This window comes from Blennius ocellaris (genome assembly GCF_963422515.1).
Source record: "Blennius ocellaris genome assembly, chromosome: 14".
In the NCBI taxonomy this organism is placed as follows: Eukaryota; Metazoa; Chordata; class Actinopteri; order Blenniiformes; family Blenniidae; genus Blennius; species Blennius ocellaris.
Genome location: NC_137663.1, coordinates 5,336,578 through 5,354,808, shown reverse-complemented (window position 1 = coordinate 5,354,808; position 18,231 = coordinate 5,336,578). Strand labels below are relative to the sequence as shown.

At 41.6% G+C, this 18,231-nt stretch overlaps 1 protein-coding gene across 1 annotated transcript in view; it reads left to right on the top strand.

Moving 5' to 3' along the window:
* Window positions 1-430: 430 nt before the first annotated feature.
* Window positions 431-18,231, top strand: part of LOC308139061 (polypeptide N-acetylgalactosaminyltransferase 10-like) — a gene marked incomplete at both ends in the record, with an annotated part of 85,836 nt that continues 68,035 nt past the window's right edge. The window contains one exon of the mRNA XM_080508387.1: window positions 431-589. Coding sequence (XP_080364513.1) covers window positions 431-589 — 159 coding nt within the window. The remainder of the gene's footprint in view (window positions 590-18,231) is intronic.

Genomic DNA, 18,231 nt, shown 5'->3' with positions numbered 1-18,231 from the left:
TCAGGAGCCACTACAGAAAGGCTAAAGAGTCACATGTGGTTCCAGAGCTGCAGGTTGCAGACCCCTGATCAATCCTACTTTAACCATTTTAACTATTTGTGCAATTTGGAACTGCTGTGATGACCAGATGTCCCCACGTTTGGATGAGCAAAATCTGAATTTTATTTGAATTTACTTCATCGCTTGAAAATGTTTATTTATTGTTTACTCCTCAGACTAGAACGTATCCACGGTGCAGGCGTGTGATTTTAACTTGAAATCTTTGAGCGGATGTCTCTCCTGTCAGTGCTCCTTGACGCAGCTTGACGTCATTGTGGGTAAAAGTTGCGCGCGCTCCGGAGGCGCGCGGAGTCGCTCCTCTCTCTCTCTCCAGTGCGTAAAGCCGCCGCCGCCGCCGCCGCCGCCGCTTCGCTCGCCTTCTCCCGGAGAGATGAGGCGGAAGGAGAAGAGGCTGCTGCAGGTCGCCGGGCTGCTCATCGCGGCTCTGCTCTTCCTGCCGAACGTCGGGCTGTGGTCCTTGTACCGGGACCGGGTCTTCGACAACTCGCCCGACGCGGTGGAGGGTCCGGGCGGATTGCCCCCGGTGCAGGTAAGGACACGCAGAGAGCGGGGGGTGGCTCTCCACATGGATCGATCTTTACACTCCTGATCCTCCCAGGGGAAGACATTTGAACCAACTGCCACCTTTTCTTTTCCCCCCATTTTTCTTTTTTGATTCATTGCTTTCATCACATTTGTGTAAAAAAAAAAAAAAAAAAAAATGCAGTCACAAAAGTGATTATATCTGACTTAAGTGTGAATTTAAGCAAAAACAGCTTTAGATTTCACTTTAACGTAGGAAGAGAATTATTATTTTTCTTTCATTTAATGACAAACAGAAAAGTGGAGTCAGGAGGAGCTTCAGCACCATGGAGAGCGCAGACTGTGAGCAAAGATCACGACAAGCTTTCAATAAACATCATTTGTCATCCTTAACACAAGTTAAAAAGTTGTCTGGACCCTCAGATAGATAGATAGATAGATAGATAGATAGATAGATAGATAGATAGATAGATAGATAGATAGATAGATAGATCAGCTTTTGAATAATCTTACCAACATTGTAGCTTGTTCTGCATTTTGAATTTAAAGAAGTACAACTCGGAAATATTTTCTGGTAAAAAGCAGTAAAAAGCAGAAGTTAGGGTAAATAATATACAATATACAAAATAGCCTTTTTTAAACATGTGATTAAGAACGATCCATTGCAGAGATCAGACACTTGGAGCCGAGGGTTATATTAGTCAATGTGAGTTTAAAAAATAAAACCCAGCAACTTTAAAAAGCTTATTTGAAATGAATTTGATGTAAATCTGAAAACAATCAATGAACGGAGCGATTTCTTTACAGACTGTTATGAGACTTCTCCAAAGGCACACGTATCTAATCAAGTATCAAATATCTCAGTTTTTGGCTTTTCTGCCTCAATTCACTGCTTTTGCCTTATTTTCCTTTTATTATCATTTCTTCAGTCTGAGCTGCAGCTCATGAGTCTCATAGAGCAGTTCACTATCAGCACGGAGTTGGTATTTAATCACAAGAGGAAAGATTCCTGCCGTTGCTGTATTGCTGATCTATGTGATGAGAAGGTGATCTTATGATTGACTGGAAACAATCAGGTTAGAACAGACGTCCACAACCTTTCTGACCAAAAGAGACTTTTTTGTCACTTTCTCGCAAATCAAATTCACGTGGCGTCACAAAACATGTTGCTTTGAAGATAACACTGCGTGAAGCTGTACAGCTTTAGTCATTTGATTGAAATGTCTTTTAAATCATTTTTTATTCTTAGCCTTTCTTCTTTACACATTTTTTCGTGATTTTATTCATTTATTTTCTTTTTTTTTAGGACTAAAATCATCTTTAGTTTGATAGAATCAATATCACCTCTCATTTATTAAGCAGATAATTATTGATTACAAACACCAAGAGAGGAGGCAGTGTTCAGAAGCTGCTGTTTGATGTTAAAATGCCTTCAGGCAAAAAAAAAAAACAACAACAAAAAAACCTCCCATGCTCTCATTCACTGCTCGTGTTCACTGTAATGTAACATTGATCAAAGCAGCAAATTGTCACACTGCTAGCATTTGGTTTCTGTGTTGAGATCAATCCTTTATGATTGGTTGGATGAAGACATTTTCCTGCTTGACTCACTCGGATTAAAAAAAAACCCCCAATAGTCAATAAGTAGAATCAATCTCTTTAAATTAGTCTGTACGCTGCACGTTTGCAGCATCTGCGTATCACCATGAAAGGCTGTGATTATACTGTGTGTGTGTGTGTGTGTGTGTGTGACACATTCTCAATGTGATTAGCATTTAAAGCATGGTACATTTGTTTTTCCCGCTCCTTTCAGACTCGACATGTTTCAGTTTCCATTAAATAACATTCAAGCCACCGTCAGAAGAAGTTTAGGAGCCAAATACAACATGAGATGTTCAACAAAGCTGAGCTCAACTGAGTTGAGCATGTGCGTCGATTGAGACATTAGTTTATAAATATAGAATATGAAGGTTGTGGCTGGTCGCGTGAGTCCTGATGTGTTGTTCCGTAACGCCACACAGATGTGGAACCGTCCATGGTGTTGCCTTTGTTTGTCTACTCGATACAGTGAACCTCACATTCTGAATCTTAGTCTCATTTAAGTGGGAGAATCTATGTTTTATAGTTTACATGTGAATACGTTTTTAAGTTTCAACAAATAATTAAGTGACATTCAAACCACCTTTAGAAAAACTTTAGCATTTTAATGAACCAAATCAATTTCTCACATGTATTTCTGCAGATTAAAGCTGTTCTCTTTGGTTGCTTTCCTGTGAAATGTCTGTGTGAGGTTGTACATTGAGTCGTGGATATGCATAGATTTTGATATTAGTCTACAAATATAGTATATAATGAGCTCGTTATCTGTGACTAATGTCGTCATGCGAATGCGTCATGTGCTCACATACTTCAAATATTTACTGTGTCAATGAGTTGAGCCTGTTTTTCTACTTCAAACACATTCTGAGTCTTGAAATAAGCATAAACTGTTGACTTTTCTACTCAAATGAGACTAATGTGATCTCAACAGGAAGTTTCATCAAGGCATTGACTCAGATTTTTTTCCCCCACGTATTTTTCTGCAGCGCATTTTCTTGCCTCTTCAATATGTGAGTATCAGGTTGCATCCAGCTGTGAAGGCAGTTGTGCATCTGCACTGCTGCATATATTAGTGTAATATATATTTCAAACATAGATTTATATTTTGTCTATACAGGCATTTACAGCTCCTACTTGCAAATCTGCAAATAACTGCGATTATCCACTCATATCCATACACATCCTGATTCTAGAGCTTAACCATGAAGTGTTTGTATTTGACTCAAAATGACCTGAGAAAGATTTAAAGATGTTTTTAACTCTCTGTCTGTAAAAAGGCCACGCGTGACTGAGCAGCATCAACACAGGCGATGTTGTTCCGTTCAGTCCAGCCGTGATTCATCCTCATCATGACTTTCCTCTTATTGACGTCTGCATCGATCCTTCACTCTCATTCCCACCGTCTCACCAGAGCAGATGAGAGCGAGTGATTAGAATTGATCATCTTCAGTCTCACCGATTTACCGTCTGCCTTTTCTTTCACTTTTACAGAGAAATGTTTTCTGACCTAGTTTTGGTTTCTCAGCCGCTCACGCTGCATCAGAATCGCTTGTTTCAGACGCTGTTCACGCAACAGTGAAAACGCAACGTTTTGTGTTTGGACAGCAGTGTTTTGAAAATGGTGTAGTTAGCATGTTGGGCCACTAGTGGGTGCTTTTAGATTGTTTTTGTAACGAAACCACACACATGCCTGCAGAGAACAAGCCACTATAAACATTAACAGTAGGAGAAGACAGATATTCTCGTGGACAGACACAGTGACTTTCAAAATAAAACTACCAAGTCCCAGGAGAACATGGACTGGAAGTCATGACACCACGGTGGAAACTTTGTTCTGATTGTCTCTACTGAGCATGTGCAGAAGAACTGGTGGTGCGCCAGAGCAGGAGCAACGTTTCCACCATCAATGAAGAGATTAGAACCTGAACATTATTGACAATTCATGTTTTTCCCTGTTTCCACAGAGATGGAGTCCGAGCATTTTCAAAAAGTTGTGTTTTGTGCCGAATGACTATTTACTATGGATGTGGTGTGCATGTGCAGCAGCAGCGTTTCAAAAAAGTTACATTTCAGTGGCTCTGAGTTGTGGTGTAAACCGACGCCTAAAAGGGGGTGAAAGTTTTCCGTTTTCACTTGAAAATGTTTGTCGTATAAATGTAAATGTTTTGCTCCAAGCGCGAATAACAGCACGGGTTGCTTTAACATTTTGATCTTGTTCAGAGGTGGCGTGTTGGTGCAGTGGTCGGCATGGTGCCTCGCAGCAGCAGGACCCGGGTTTGAATCTGAACCAGAGGTTCTCGCTGTGTGGTCACTCAAAGTTTCCCACAAGTCTTAATGTTCGTGCTGCAACGGCTTCATTTCAAATTATGATGGAGCGAAACCAACGTCCACAGTTAGATCAATGACTATTCAAGCTTTGTGCGCTGATAAATACATGCTCATTTGTTCTCAAGTATCATCACAAATAGCTTTATATCAACCAGAGAGAATAAATCTCACATTTTAACCATAAATATGTCTGTTTACCATCTTCTTATGTTTTCATGTCCATTTCTGTAACTTCATCATCAACGATAAGATAAGGGGACTTGCCATATTGGTCTGAATATAAGTTGTCGTATTTTGTACCTGAATATAAGCCCCACCCGCAAAATTTTAAAAGAAGAAAAAAACAACATATATAAGCCGCACTAGACGACAAGCCGCAGGTGTCCACGTTGTAACAAAGCAGGAATTTCACTGCAGGAACACGGCGATTGCTCATATTTTCATCAATTGTCACAAATCTTTTGTTCATAATGCTGGAAATTCCTGCACACAGCTGTGAGGTGCAGGTCGTTGGCCTGCTGTGAAGCCTGCAGACCGAGAGAGAGAGACACACAGAGAAACAGATTCATAATCACAAAGCCTTTTAAATCTGTTGATAATTATTTGATCAGTTATTCGCTGATTCTGATTCTGAGGAAGACGATTTCTCAGCCATGGATGCAACAGGGGAGCGTTACGTGATGCACCTGAACGCATCATTGACGGCAGTCAGCTGCCGGAGCTCCGGACCGCGGGAAGCAGCACAAGACGAGCTCACCAGGAGCACAAATGTCACTTTTAAGGCCAGTTTTGGAGAAGCTGCAAAAAAAACCCAGCATGTATGTACAGGCGGATGTATAATCTGGTGGCATAAAGCCCGTTAGCCCAGAAAAATCCATCAATTAGCCACATCGTGTTACAAGCTGCAGGGTTCAAAGCGTTGGAAAAAAGTAGCGGCTTATCGTCGGGAAAATACGGTAGTTATACTGGGACATTGGTCTAAATTGGTCTTTTTCGAGGTCTACGGGAAAAATGGTTATCTGCTCCTCTTTGTTTTGTCTTTCAAATGTCAATAAACATAATCTGATAAAGTTCATATTCCACAAATAATATATTAGGCTAAATAGGCTACATATAATACAACGTTTTTGTAACTCATTGACTAGTTTATAGAAATTGACTGAATGAAACCTCCGACACAAACTGTTTAACTTGCAATATTAATTAACTTCCACTTTAAAATAACAAAGTGTTTACAACTTTCAGACGACACATGTAAACGTCAAGCTTGCAGGTTTGTTTGTGAGGGAGTGGAGAAGCTCCGTGCGGTATCGCTGCAGTGCCGTTTGTGTCACTTCTGCCTGTAATTAGTTTTAAGGGGACATTTGTGTGACGTGAGCCATCTGTTCTTCAGCATCGTGGAAAGTAACGCTGGAGCTGGTTGGAGTCCCAGGTCGGCGAATTGTGTTTGTAGTGAGAAAGCGAAAGCAGTCCCAGCCTCTCATATGTATTATTTCAACTCCTAATAATAACAGAAAACCTTGTTTACACTGAAGGAAACTGATACAAGCATTAATCTCTTCTTCTTACGTTTGTAAAGTTTTAATAGCAGCAGCCAAATAGAACAAACGACAAATAAGGGAAAAGGAAGGAACAATATGTGTCTGTGTTGTGTGTTTGAATGCTCCCTGTGGGCCGATATGGCTTCACTGAAGTAGATAAAAATCAATACTCTAATCCCATTCAGCCTTTTCCCACATAAGTCTTGTTAGAGACATTTGTAGCCGATATTTTCTTTTCCCCCTTGTTACGTTCTGTCGGCTCTGCTTGCAGACAACACACTTCTTAAACCATCACAATGAGATCAGAGTCGATTAAATACAAACCGGATGAGCGGCGGCCTCATTCACACGCCGAGGATCTCCCAGTGATGTGTTCGGATGAGACAGAATATAAATGAACAGCATTCATGGTTTGGTTTTTTTTTAAAGATTTATTTACCCAGGGAGGATGACGTCTTTGTTTTAGTTTGGTGGCAAAATGCCTCTCCCGTACTATTGTTGAGTGAAGCTGTCGTCATGCCAGATCCACGTTAGCGACCGACGCTGGCACGGTCTCCACTTGAACATCTTCAACCAGATCCACGTCTGTCCACTTTTTCTTGATTTTGAAGCTCTCCGGCTTGTGCGTCCCAGTTCCACGACAACGTTTCAAGTTCAAACACATCGTTTTCACATTTTCATTTCAGAAAATGTTTGTGTTTGCAAAACATTGTTTTGAAAATAATGTCTGTTTCCTTGGAAACAGCTGAAACAGTGAACGCAATGTAGTTCGAATGCCACGACACAAGTTGGCACTGTTGGTTGCTTGTTTAATGAAGCCAGTCCGCTCCAAACATTAGGAGTGGGAGAACACAGACATTCTCATGGACAGACCACCAAGTTGGATTGTTGTTATGGTGACTATCAAAATAAAACTACCAAGTCCCAGGAGAATATGGACTGGGAGTCATGACACCACGGCGGAAACTTTGTTCTGATTGGCCAGCTACTGAGCATGTGCAGTAGAACTCTTTACTACGGTGGCTGTGCAGTAACTTAAATTCAGAAAAAAAAACTTCACAAAGGTTTACAGGTGATTCTAGTCATCTGAGCAATTGTGGCCTAAAATCTAAAGATTGATGCCCCACAGAGGGAGGGCTTTGCAGATGGCTATTGTCATGGTCATGTGACCACAGTACGGTGGCCCTGAAGTGCAAACCACAACAACAAATCACTAAACACAACAACAAATTGAAAAACACAACTGCAAATTGAAAAACACAACACAAATGAAAAAACACAACTGCAAATTGAAAAACACAACTGCAAATCAAAAAACACAACACAAATGAAAAAACACAACTGCAAATTAAAAAACACAACTGCAAATCAAAAAACACAACACAAATGAAAAAACACAACTGCAAATTAAAAAACACAACGCAAATGAAAAAACACAACTGCAAATGAAAAAACACAACACAAATGAAAAAACACAACTGCAAATCAAAAAACACAACTGCAAATCAAAAAACACAACACAAATGAAAAAACACAACACAAATTAAAAAACACAACTGCAAATGAAAAAACACAACACAAATGAAAAAATACAACACAAATGAAAAAACACAACTGCAAATCAAAAAACACAACACAAATGAAAAAACACAACACAAATGAAAAAACACAACTGCAAATCAAAAAACACAACACAAATGAAAAAACACAACACAAATTAAAAAACACAACTGCAAATGAAAAAACACAACACAAATGAAAAAACACAACTGCAAATCAAAAAACACAACTGTAAATCAAAAAACACAACACAAATGAAAAAACACAACACAAATTAAAAAACACAACTGCAAATCAAAAAACACAACTGCAAATGAAAAAACACAACACAAGTGAAAAAACACAACACATTAACTTAAACGGAAAAGGTAGGAACCAGTTGGCAGAAAGAGATATCGCTGAGTTGGTGGAGGAGTCACCAAACTTTTGCCACAGCTGCTGCAAAAGTTTGGTGACTCCTCCACCAACTCTTTCCCGCAGCTTGGACAAAACATTGTTCCTTGGTATTTTCTCCTCTCAAATCCAAACGCGCCACGAGTGAAATGACTTCCGCTTCATAAAGCGGCAGGGTCCCGTCGTCCAAACAACGTCGCAATGTTGTAAATGGAACCCCAAGCCACAACAAGTGTTACTTTTTTGCCTGAAAACATTATCGAACCCATTTGAGACCTGCAATTGTAAACAATTGTTCACCAAGAATACAAACTTAACTCTTGGCAACACCTTTGCACGGCACTGTGTATTTCTTTCTAAGTGGCAGCATTTCAAGTGGAGCTGGAATTTTAGTTACAGTCAGAGAGAACATGAGGTTTTTCACAATGTGGGAGTAAAAGCTTACGAGGTTCACGTAGGTGCAGCATTAAAATGAACTGCTCCTTTTCATAAAATCAGAGGTGAAAACCCCTGATTACAACCCTCAAGAGGTTGAATTTCTTTTGAGTTAGTAAAAGGAAATTTCAGTATCGCCGGGGAAAAAGCCAAATATTATACTAAAAATGGAAAAATCAATTATCTACTGAAGCACAAAATGAAATAAAAAGACATTTCAACAGGCCAACCAAGCAACCAATTCAGTCATCATTTAAAAAAATCCTAAAAACAAGAATAAATGATTTATGACTTTTTTCTTTAGTCTTTTTTTTTTCCAATTCTTTGAAGATAACTCAGAAAGCAAAGTACTTTTTTGTATGCACATATAGGATTTTTTTAATGCTTCTTCAGTTCTCGGTATAAATTGATTAATTTGTTTTATCCAGCTGAAACACATCAGATCAATGACCAGCTGGAGTCAAAGGAGGCTTCCTTCTCAGGGAAAAACCTTTTGCAAACGATCCACATGTTTACCTTCTCTCGAGATGAGCTTCCTTTTTTTTGCAGACCGTTTAATCTTGAAAACAAACAAAAAGAGCTTAAAAATAGAACTGCCTGAGGGTAACTGCCATGGTCAGGCGCGTGGCTTAAATGTCTTTCAGAGTATTGACGGCGCTTCCTGCTACGGCGATCGATCTGCTCCTCTTCCCATCGTGCATTGATCGCGCTGCTGCAGAGACGGAACGGCTGCTCTCTGCTTTCTCAGGACCCGGTTTAGCAGGAGGAGGCTGTTTCAGATGACGGAGCGTGTGCAGTCCAGAGAGGCGCTGGGCGCCGGATCAAAGTGAGCCGGTTGAAGGCAACGTTTGTCCTCTCAGTGTGATGAAAGAAGGAGTCGGTAGTCTGGTTAGATCTGCTGAGGGAGGGAGACACAGCCGCAAGTAAAAGTTGAAAATCTTATCAGTTTTCACTCGGGGTCCAACCCGATGGGATCACTATGTTACCGTGGGGGTGATCATTTCCGTCTAAGTTAGCGCGGTGGCGACTGGAGGATTATACTCCGGGTAGGGACCCCATGCCAAACAGGCCAGAGGGTGAAGCCAGACGAAGAGTGATCGCCTGCACTCTGTGTCAGGAGCAAGGCACTCGGCTAATAACACGCTCTCGCAAAACCTGGCAGTTACAGAATGCAAAAGTCGCATTACTACTGCCCCCTACTGTGGGGAGGCAGAGCTACAGGATGTTTCATGCAGGCCAGAGTAGCGTTTAAAGCGGTTTCTGATCTTCAGACTGAAAAAACTAAACAAAAAGAATAACGAAAGACGATATAGATTTTTATATGACGAGCAGAAATCATAAAATGTTCATAAAGAAATCCACTTTATGAAAAAAAGTAGTATAAAACCTGATAGATAGATGGATGGATGGATGGATAGATAGATAGATAGATAGATAGATAGATGGATAGATGGATGGATAGATAGATAGATAGATAGATAGATAGATAGATAGATAGATAGATAGATGGATGGATGGATGGATGGATGGATGGATGGATGGATGGATGGATGGATGGATGGATGGATGGATGGATGGATGGATGGATGGATGGATGGATGGATGGATGGATGGATGGATGGATGGATGGATGGATGGATGGATGGATGGATAGATAGATAGATAGATAGATAGATAGATAGATAGATAGATAGATAGATAGATAGATAGATAGATAGATAGATAGATAGATAGATAGATAGATAGATAGATAGATAGATAGATAGATAGATAGATAGATAGATAGATAGATAGATAGATAGATCTGTGTGAGCAGTGAGCGCCAGCTAAATGAAATGATGACTCCAAGCTGGCAGGTCCACGACACAGAGCTTAACGTCCACCATACAGTATTCCCGTGCCGTTATTCCCGCGGCCTCTGTCGCCCTCAGACATTATAATAAGGAGCTTATTTGAGCGGCTCGTGAGCGTTTGGACCGGGGCCACGGAGGGCCGCGATCCCAGACGTGCCAACACAGCTGTGCCAGTTTACTGCCGGACCCTCAGCGCGGTGGGTCCCAGTACAATCTGTGCATTTTGCCTTCAATGTGAGGGGGATTATAAAGTCGACATCTGTACCATGAACCGCCAGTACATGAGGAAAAATTGATTTTCGTGAGCCTACAACCTTCAAAATGTTTTCAAAGCAAAAGTCAGCCAGTTAGTTGGAAATAAAGTCCACAGAACACAAAAAGTCTTGTGGTCGTCTGATCTTTTGCTCCACTGATCGTCTTTTGATCGTTTCTGGAGCATCTGAGAGACGAGAGCAAAACACTGCATGCAAACAATTTAGTTTGCAAAATCCACCCCGTGGTGCTGTAATGTTTTCATCTCCATAACTGTCAATATCAAAAAGAACCACAATCTTTTACGTGGGAACACTTTTGTTTGTTGCTTGGTGGCAGCGGCGTACCGTCCAAACATTTTGTGAAGACCCCCGTTTGTACCGTGGTCCCTCCGACGTCTGAGACGGCGGGAGGCGGAGGACTCCTCCGGTCCCAGCCTCTCTCCGGCCCTCTGCCGGCTCTCTCCGGCTCGGCAAGAGTCCGGATAATGACTCCTTTTGGGAGATAATGGACTGTGCAGTGGCCTTGGCGCGCTCGCCTTTGAGGGGTGTTTTGGAGTGTCTCGCTGCGGGGGCTTCTGCCTGGAGGTCTTCCGCCTCCAGCTTCCGCCTCACTCCGACAGAGAGCAGACGCCTGGAGGAATCCGCCTGCATGTCACAACAGGGTTGCTTAGCCTCAAGCAATTTTTTTTTTTTTTTGCATGTGCAGCTTTAAATTTGCCCGGAAAGAGATGAAAGCTAAAATAGATCTTCTTTTTTTTTTTTTGACTCGTGGCTTAAGAAAGATTACAATGATGCTCTGGTTTTTCAGAATATGTTAAAAGAGAATGATCTACTGACTTATTAGCTGCAGGGCAGCAGAGTGGGACAAGCGGACCGTGTTGAGAAGGATCCTGGTTCAACCTGATGCCTTGATGGATGCAGGATTCCTCAGGGGGCTTCCTGTCACAATCCGCATTTGTTTGATTAAGTGATCGTACGTTGACGTCAGCTTGGATTGACTTCAACACCCTTTGATTCAATTTGACTTATGTAGCGCTAAATACAACATTTCAAGACATGTTCACAGTGAAATACTAACGATTCCACAACAGTAAACATAGGCGGACAGGAAAAAACCTTGCCAGGTTTTCAGATGTAGGATTGGACTCAGTTAATTACTTTTGGTTATAGGTGGGTCTTTTAGAACATAAATAGACATTTTTCCTCAACGATGAGGATTTGATCGAGTCTGACAAGGGCCAGGTCGTGACGGCCAAATGACTGCGTCTCCAAAACTGGAGCTTTTCTGGGGTGTTGCCAATCTGCAGGCATCGTTATGTTTCACGTTTTGGTCCAATGAGGGGACAATGGTGGACCAGTGGCCGGGTCTTGGTCTTGGGTTTCCTGTTAATGAGAGTACTATAGATTCAAAGGATGAGCTTCTGTAGTTCAACGTCATTGCTGTTGAAGGATGTGTGTTTCGTGCTTGTGAGGCTGCTTGGCCACAGATCCGTCATGTCCTGTGTTCTTCATCACTGATTGGTGTCAATTCTCTCTGTATTTTCACTCAATCTTGTTTGTTGCTGGTCGATCATTTGGGGGCTATTATTGTGTTTTTGCATCGTTGGAAGGGAGAAATGAGATATCCATGGGCTCTAGGGTGTGTGTGTGTGTGTGTGTGTAGCCAGTAGACTTGGAGGAGGAGGAGCAGAAAGTGAGGGGGAAAAAGGAAAAGCAGGTAATTGAGTCTTTGGGGTTTCTGTGATCGAATGGAACAGGAAGAAAAGGAAAGAGAAAAGCGTCCTATTCTCACTTCAAACCTCCGTGACGACGAGAGGAATCACACGATGAACGTATTGACCCAACTTGGTCTGATTCATCTTCCTCAGAGAGAGAACGAGCTGCTCGCTTCTTATCAGTGGCGCCGCTCTGCTGGTGATACCAGCATGTCCTCAACACCAAACAAAGGCAGTCCTATAGGGGTCACCTGTCTTTTCTTCTTCACTTGTATTTCTGAGAGTGAGTTTACAAGTGAGAGCACAGTGTATAGAAAGTCCAACAACTCGTGGCGACTGTGATCAATTGTCCTGATTTACAAAAATACATTCAGATTTAGTTTCAATCATCACCTTTGAGACAGAAAACAATGTGACCTATTTGCTGAGGGTGGTGCCAGAGTGGGCGGCAGCTTATTCTTAAAATCTGATGTTTAACCTCAGAGAAATGCAGCTGACGTTTTTTTTTTTTTTTTTATTCCTCGAGGGAAAAAGGTTTTCGGATCCCCTCAAGGCAGAAAACCTCTATGAATGACACAGTAAGTCAGGTATGAAATTATCCTGTCTCCCTTCCTGCCCTGTCAAGGCCATGATAGAATAAATGACTGGTATGGAAGAACTCTCTGTAGTATTCAAAAATCAGAGCGTTCTTCAGCTGAACATGTGATGTACTTTTACAGGCAATTACATGAATCGCTCCATTTTAATAAATGCAAATTTATTAAAAATGCTGTAGAGTCGGCCGCCAATTATAATTTATACAATCCTGATAGTGTATGCATATATTTAAATACTGAATTATTACTTTTTAAATTATTGAATTCATATTCCTATTTTTTAATTTCTATTAACATAGCAACAAAAAACATTGCTTATCTCATACAAGTGTACATGAAGAGAATAAATCTATATTTTTTTATTTAACATGAAAAAACTAACCGTAAAGTGCCACTTTTCTGTGATTTGTCCAAACTCAATTCAAATCTGCACAAAAACTTTACGTAACATATATGGTACATGAAAAATGTGCCTGGTGACATGAAGAGAATATATTCATGAGTGCACAGCAGCAGATGTCTGTGTAGATCCTACTTCCTTCCCCGTGGGCATTAAACTTGTGTCAGTCATTATTAATGCTGCACCTCTTCCAACTTTTGTAGAGTTCTTTTCAGAGGGAAACTCGAGAGAAAGCTAACAGTATGTTATCAACAGCGGCTGATGTGTGCAAACACAAATACAGATAGTTTATTCCTGCAGATATGTTTTTATGTTTTTTGACAATTAAAAATTATTGACAGTTGTGGGATATTCTCAGGCTGCATAACAGCTTGCATACAAAGTCTCAGACCTGAAACAACGTCTGTCTACATGCCAGCATGAGTCGGCGTTGTTTTTGTAATGAAGCCACAGACACATGCAGCAGTGAATAATGAGCTCTAAAACATTAATAATGGGAGACCACAGACATTCTAGTGGACAGACCACCAAGTTGGATTGTTATTACTGTGACTGTCAAAATAAGTCCCAGGAGAATATGGACTGGGAGTCATGACACCGTAGAGGAAGCGTACTACTGAGCATGTGCACAACTACTGTTTACTACTGTCGTGGTGTACAGACAAATTAAACAGTGTTTCCACTGTCAACAGGACAACGGAGACATCAGCCGGGGTTCCTTCCTTCCTTTCTTCCTTCCTTTGTTCCGATGGCTGTAGTGCGACTTCATAGATGCCAATTGCTGTTGAACCCACATAAATAATAAGAATGGAAACAATCAGGGATGAAAGTTCTGGCGATAAGAGAAAGCGGGAAACCATCATCAGGGACGACGAGAGCGGTGGTACACAATGTAGAAAGATAGAACCGGCAGGTGGCAATAAGGCAACTTAATGGACGCAAACTGCCGTTCAATCCAAAAGAAGAAGAACATGATGACGGCTCTGCACACCCCCAAAATACAACGAATGTTTTGCATTTTCTCTTGAAAAACATTGTGTGAATGGGTCCTGAAGTCTGTCTCGATGAGACAATTACCAATACATGTGAGAAAATATTTCTCAGAGGGACACGTGACATTTGGAGACTGAGCGAAACCCCTTCATCTTTCCAAGTACAGGTGAGACATTGGAGGGTCACTGGCATTTCGTTCTGATTTGGCCATCACTTCTTCGGGGAAAGGCTACATCTAAAGAATAATAAAAAAAAAAACCCTCTTTACAAAGCGCAATGAGGCAGGTCTGAACAGAAAAGGTGATCCCAGAGAGGTTAACATGGCATTTCTATCCATTGTGACAAGTTCTTTTTGGACACTGGTAAGATTTACAAGTGTGCTTTCACAGAATGTTGGAAAATGTTGAGCAGAGCAGGTGACAATTAAAGACTAGGATGTAATTGTTATGTTTGGGTTAGGAGATAAGGACTCAGAATGCCACAAGCCACCTTTGGTGGGAAAAGGGGCATTTTAATCCCAAACTCAGGGGAAACAAATGATCCCAAAGTGTTTTCAAGATTAAGTGAGTAGGGAGTGTTAACCCACAGAACACAGAGACAAAGGCTGAGGCGACTACGCACAGGAGAACAGCCACAGAGGAACACATACAGACAAGACAAGCCCATTGTGTGCTCAAGCCACCAGGCGATGGCAATCACACACTCAGACACAGGTGAAACACATCAGGGTGGGGAACAGCAATCAAACACGAGGAAGGGAAGCCAAGGAGCCTGACAGAAGAAAGACTTAAGCCATAAGTCTTCAGGCCTCTGTATACTGCAGAAGAAGAAGAAGAAAGTTGGGCACGCTAAACAAAGTGACGTCATTTTCTTCAGCCAGCTCCTTCTGGCTGAAGTCTTTCCACGGTCCACTAACTCTTGCGTGATTAGTCAGGTTTTGCTTGTTTACTTCCACATTCCACCAAGTGTCTGTGGCAGGGAATGTGCGTTTCTATAATAATAACGCATTGGTTTTATATAGTGCTTTTCTCGGCACTCAAAGACACTTTACATTGCATTATTCATTTATTCCATACTGGATGAGGGTAAACTACGTCTGTAGCCACAGCTGCCCTGGGGCAGACTGACGGAAGCGAGGCTGCCATTTTGCGCCATCGGCCCCTCCGACCACCACCTTCAAGGTTCAGTGTCTTGCCCAAGGACACATGGGCAGGCAAAGATGGGATCGCTCCTGCAACCTTCCAACTGGAGACGACCGCTCTACCAACCGAGCCATGACGCTGCATGTTTTGTATTTATGCTGCACACACACGTTCCAGCCCACTAATAAGCGTATCAGTCATATTTTAATCATGTTTAGCATATAACCTCGCTACAGTGTGAATCCTGAAGCTTGTTAACGTGTCGGAGGTGGGACTTACACGATGCACCTGAACGCATCGCTAAAAGCTGTCAGCTCCAGCAGTTAAAACCAGAGCAACATGGTGGGCTGGACAAAAATGTTCTCTTTTATTACTGAAACATTTCAGTGAAATGTATTTTTGAAAACAATTGAACTGAGATACAAGCTATGAAGTTGAAAAGTTAAAACGCCACTTTGTAGATGTGTGTTCGACAGCTTTTTCTCGGAGTGTGAACTCTCTTGCAGAACAAGCAGTTTGTTCAGCAGCTGAGCCTTTAGAATATAAAAGAAAAAGAAAAAACACAGGACGACATGAGGCCTTACAATATTTATTGTTTCTTTTTCCTTTTTTTCTGTTTTATATTCTTTATTTATTTTTTCTTCTTTAAAAAAAAAAAAGTAATTGTGATATTTTCTCTCATAGTCACATGCAACATTCCTTCTTTCTGAGGCCCTGTTTACACAGCAACGTTTTCGAGTGAAAAACAAAACGTTTTCGATCCTGTCGGCCATAGTAAATACTTCTTCTGCACATGCTCAGTAGAGACAATCAGAAGAATGTGTCCTCCAGAGGGTCATGACTCTCAGTCCACATTCTCCAGGGACTTGGTACTTTTATAGTTGAGCGTCACCATGATATCAATCCATCTTGGTCGTCTGTATGCTCCCATTGTTGAAGTTGTGTGTTGTAATGTATTACCGGCTGTGGGTATGTGTGTGTGGTTTCATTACCAACAGCGCCAACCCATGGCCAGGCATCGGCTTGTTAATGAACTTCATACACAGACGGCACAGCTCAGCAGGTCGGGCCGAGGTGGGCCCTTCTCGTCCTGCAGGGTAACATTACTGTATGTTTTCAGTGACTTCATGTCAGTCAAACCTGAATTTATGAATGAATGGATTTTTTCACCATGAACTCTGCTAACGAGCAATGACACATCGGGAACTTTTACTGGACCTGGCAAACATGGACCTCTACCCGAGGTTACCATTTCACTTCACTGTTTATGGAACTGGAATAGAGGTGTATTTATTGGAGGCGGAGTCATTGGGTGGTTTTCATCTTGAGGCTACTATGAATGTTGGAATACTAAATCATGTCTTTCGAACCTTCCTGCAGTTTCATGGCTGCTGAAAATACATGAAGCTGGATGTCCACAGTCAAAAGTCAAAGTTTTCACCAGCTGGTGGTCCTGGCGGGGGATGTTCTTAGTGTTTGAGGCTTGTTGGTCAGAATTTCATAAAGAATTCATGTGTTTCTCTTCAGTTGACTTTAGGATTCCTCAGGGTCAAACAAGACAGAGCTACTTGAGTTGAAAAAAAAACAAAAAAAACTGAAGAAACCGGGGACCATTGAGACCCCTGTTACATGACAATATTTTCAAGTGGAAACAAAACTTTCATTGCTTTTTGGGAGTCTGTTTACGCAACAGTGCTCGGAGTCACTGAAATTACTTTTCGAAAATGCCCCGACGGGGCAAGTGCAACTTTCTATTAACACTACTACTGCACAGTTTTTCCCCACATGCGTGAGTAGAGGGACAAGCACGGTAATAAAAGACTCCACAGCATTGGGGCCAAAACAACAAGGTTCCAGTGCAAGCTTCTTCCCACAAGCTGTGAGACTCTTGAACAACACATCTCAGCCTCAATACTGGCCCACGTCATCAAACTGGACGGTTGATTATTTGTTGTCTATTAATACATTATTAAACCCAGATTCCTACATTCTTTTTACCTTCGCCAACCAAAGTTGGCCAAAGAGGTTATGTTTTCATTTAAGTGTATTTATTTCTTGGTGTGTGTGTGTGTGTGTGTGTGTGTGTGTGTGTGTGTGTGTGTGTGTGTGTGTGTGTGTGTGTGTCTATTTGACCAGCTTTTCACAAAAACTACTCACCATATTGAATGAAATGTTCATGAATGATTTGTCATCACGCAACGACCAATCCCCAAATCCTGCTAAAAAATGATGGGAGACGGACCTCATGGAGGAAATCAAAGGAGATCATCATCTGTTGCCATGGAGACACTCCCTGCTCTGTGTTTCACACGATGCTGTTGCTACCTGACAGGTTAGTTAGTATTGATTTGCTGCAACGTCTATCATGTGGCCTTGGCAAAGGTGTTCGCTCTACCGAGTGCCTGTTCTAGTTTATAGTAATTTATTTCATTATTTTATTCTTCAAAGTCTATGCCTATGTTTGCTGCTGGTCCTGAGTAATAATTTCATTTCCATGTGGAAGCATGTAAACAAACCTTGCGGATGTGTTTTTTTCTTATTGAGCCAGCATCCCGTAAGCCCACTGACTGACGCTCGGCCCCCGTAAGAAATTATTTTGATTTTAACAATTCGTAATGACGATAAAAACCACAAGTCAAAACTCTTTAAGATCTGCTCCATTTGTTTCACTGCGCAGTTATCAAACTGGAATCTGCACAAACATTTCCCGACTTCTCATGCGGACCATATCTCCCTCAAGCGGGCTGGACGTCGTAGAGCTTCGTGATCCGACTAAACTCGACACAAAGAGAATGTGTTTTATCCTCGTGTCCTTGAACTCTGACAGAGGCTGGATCAAA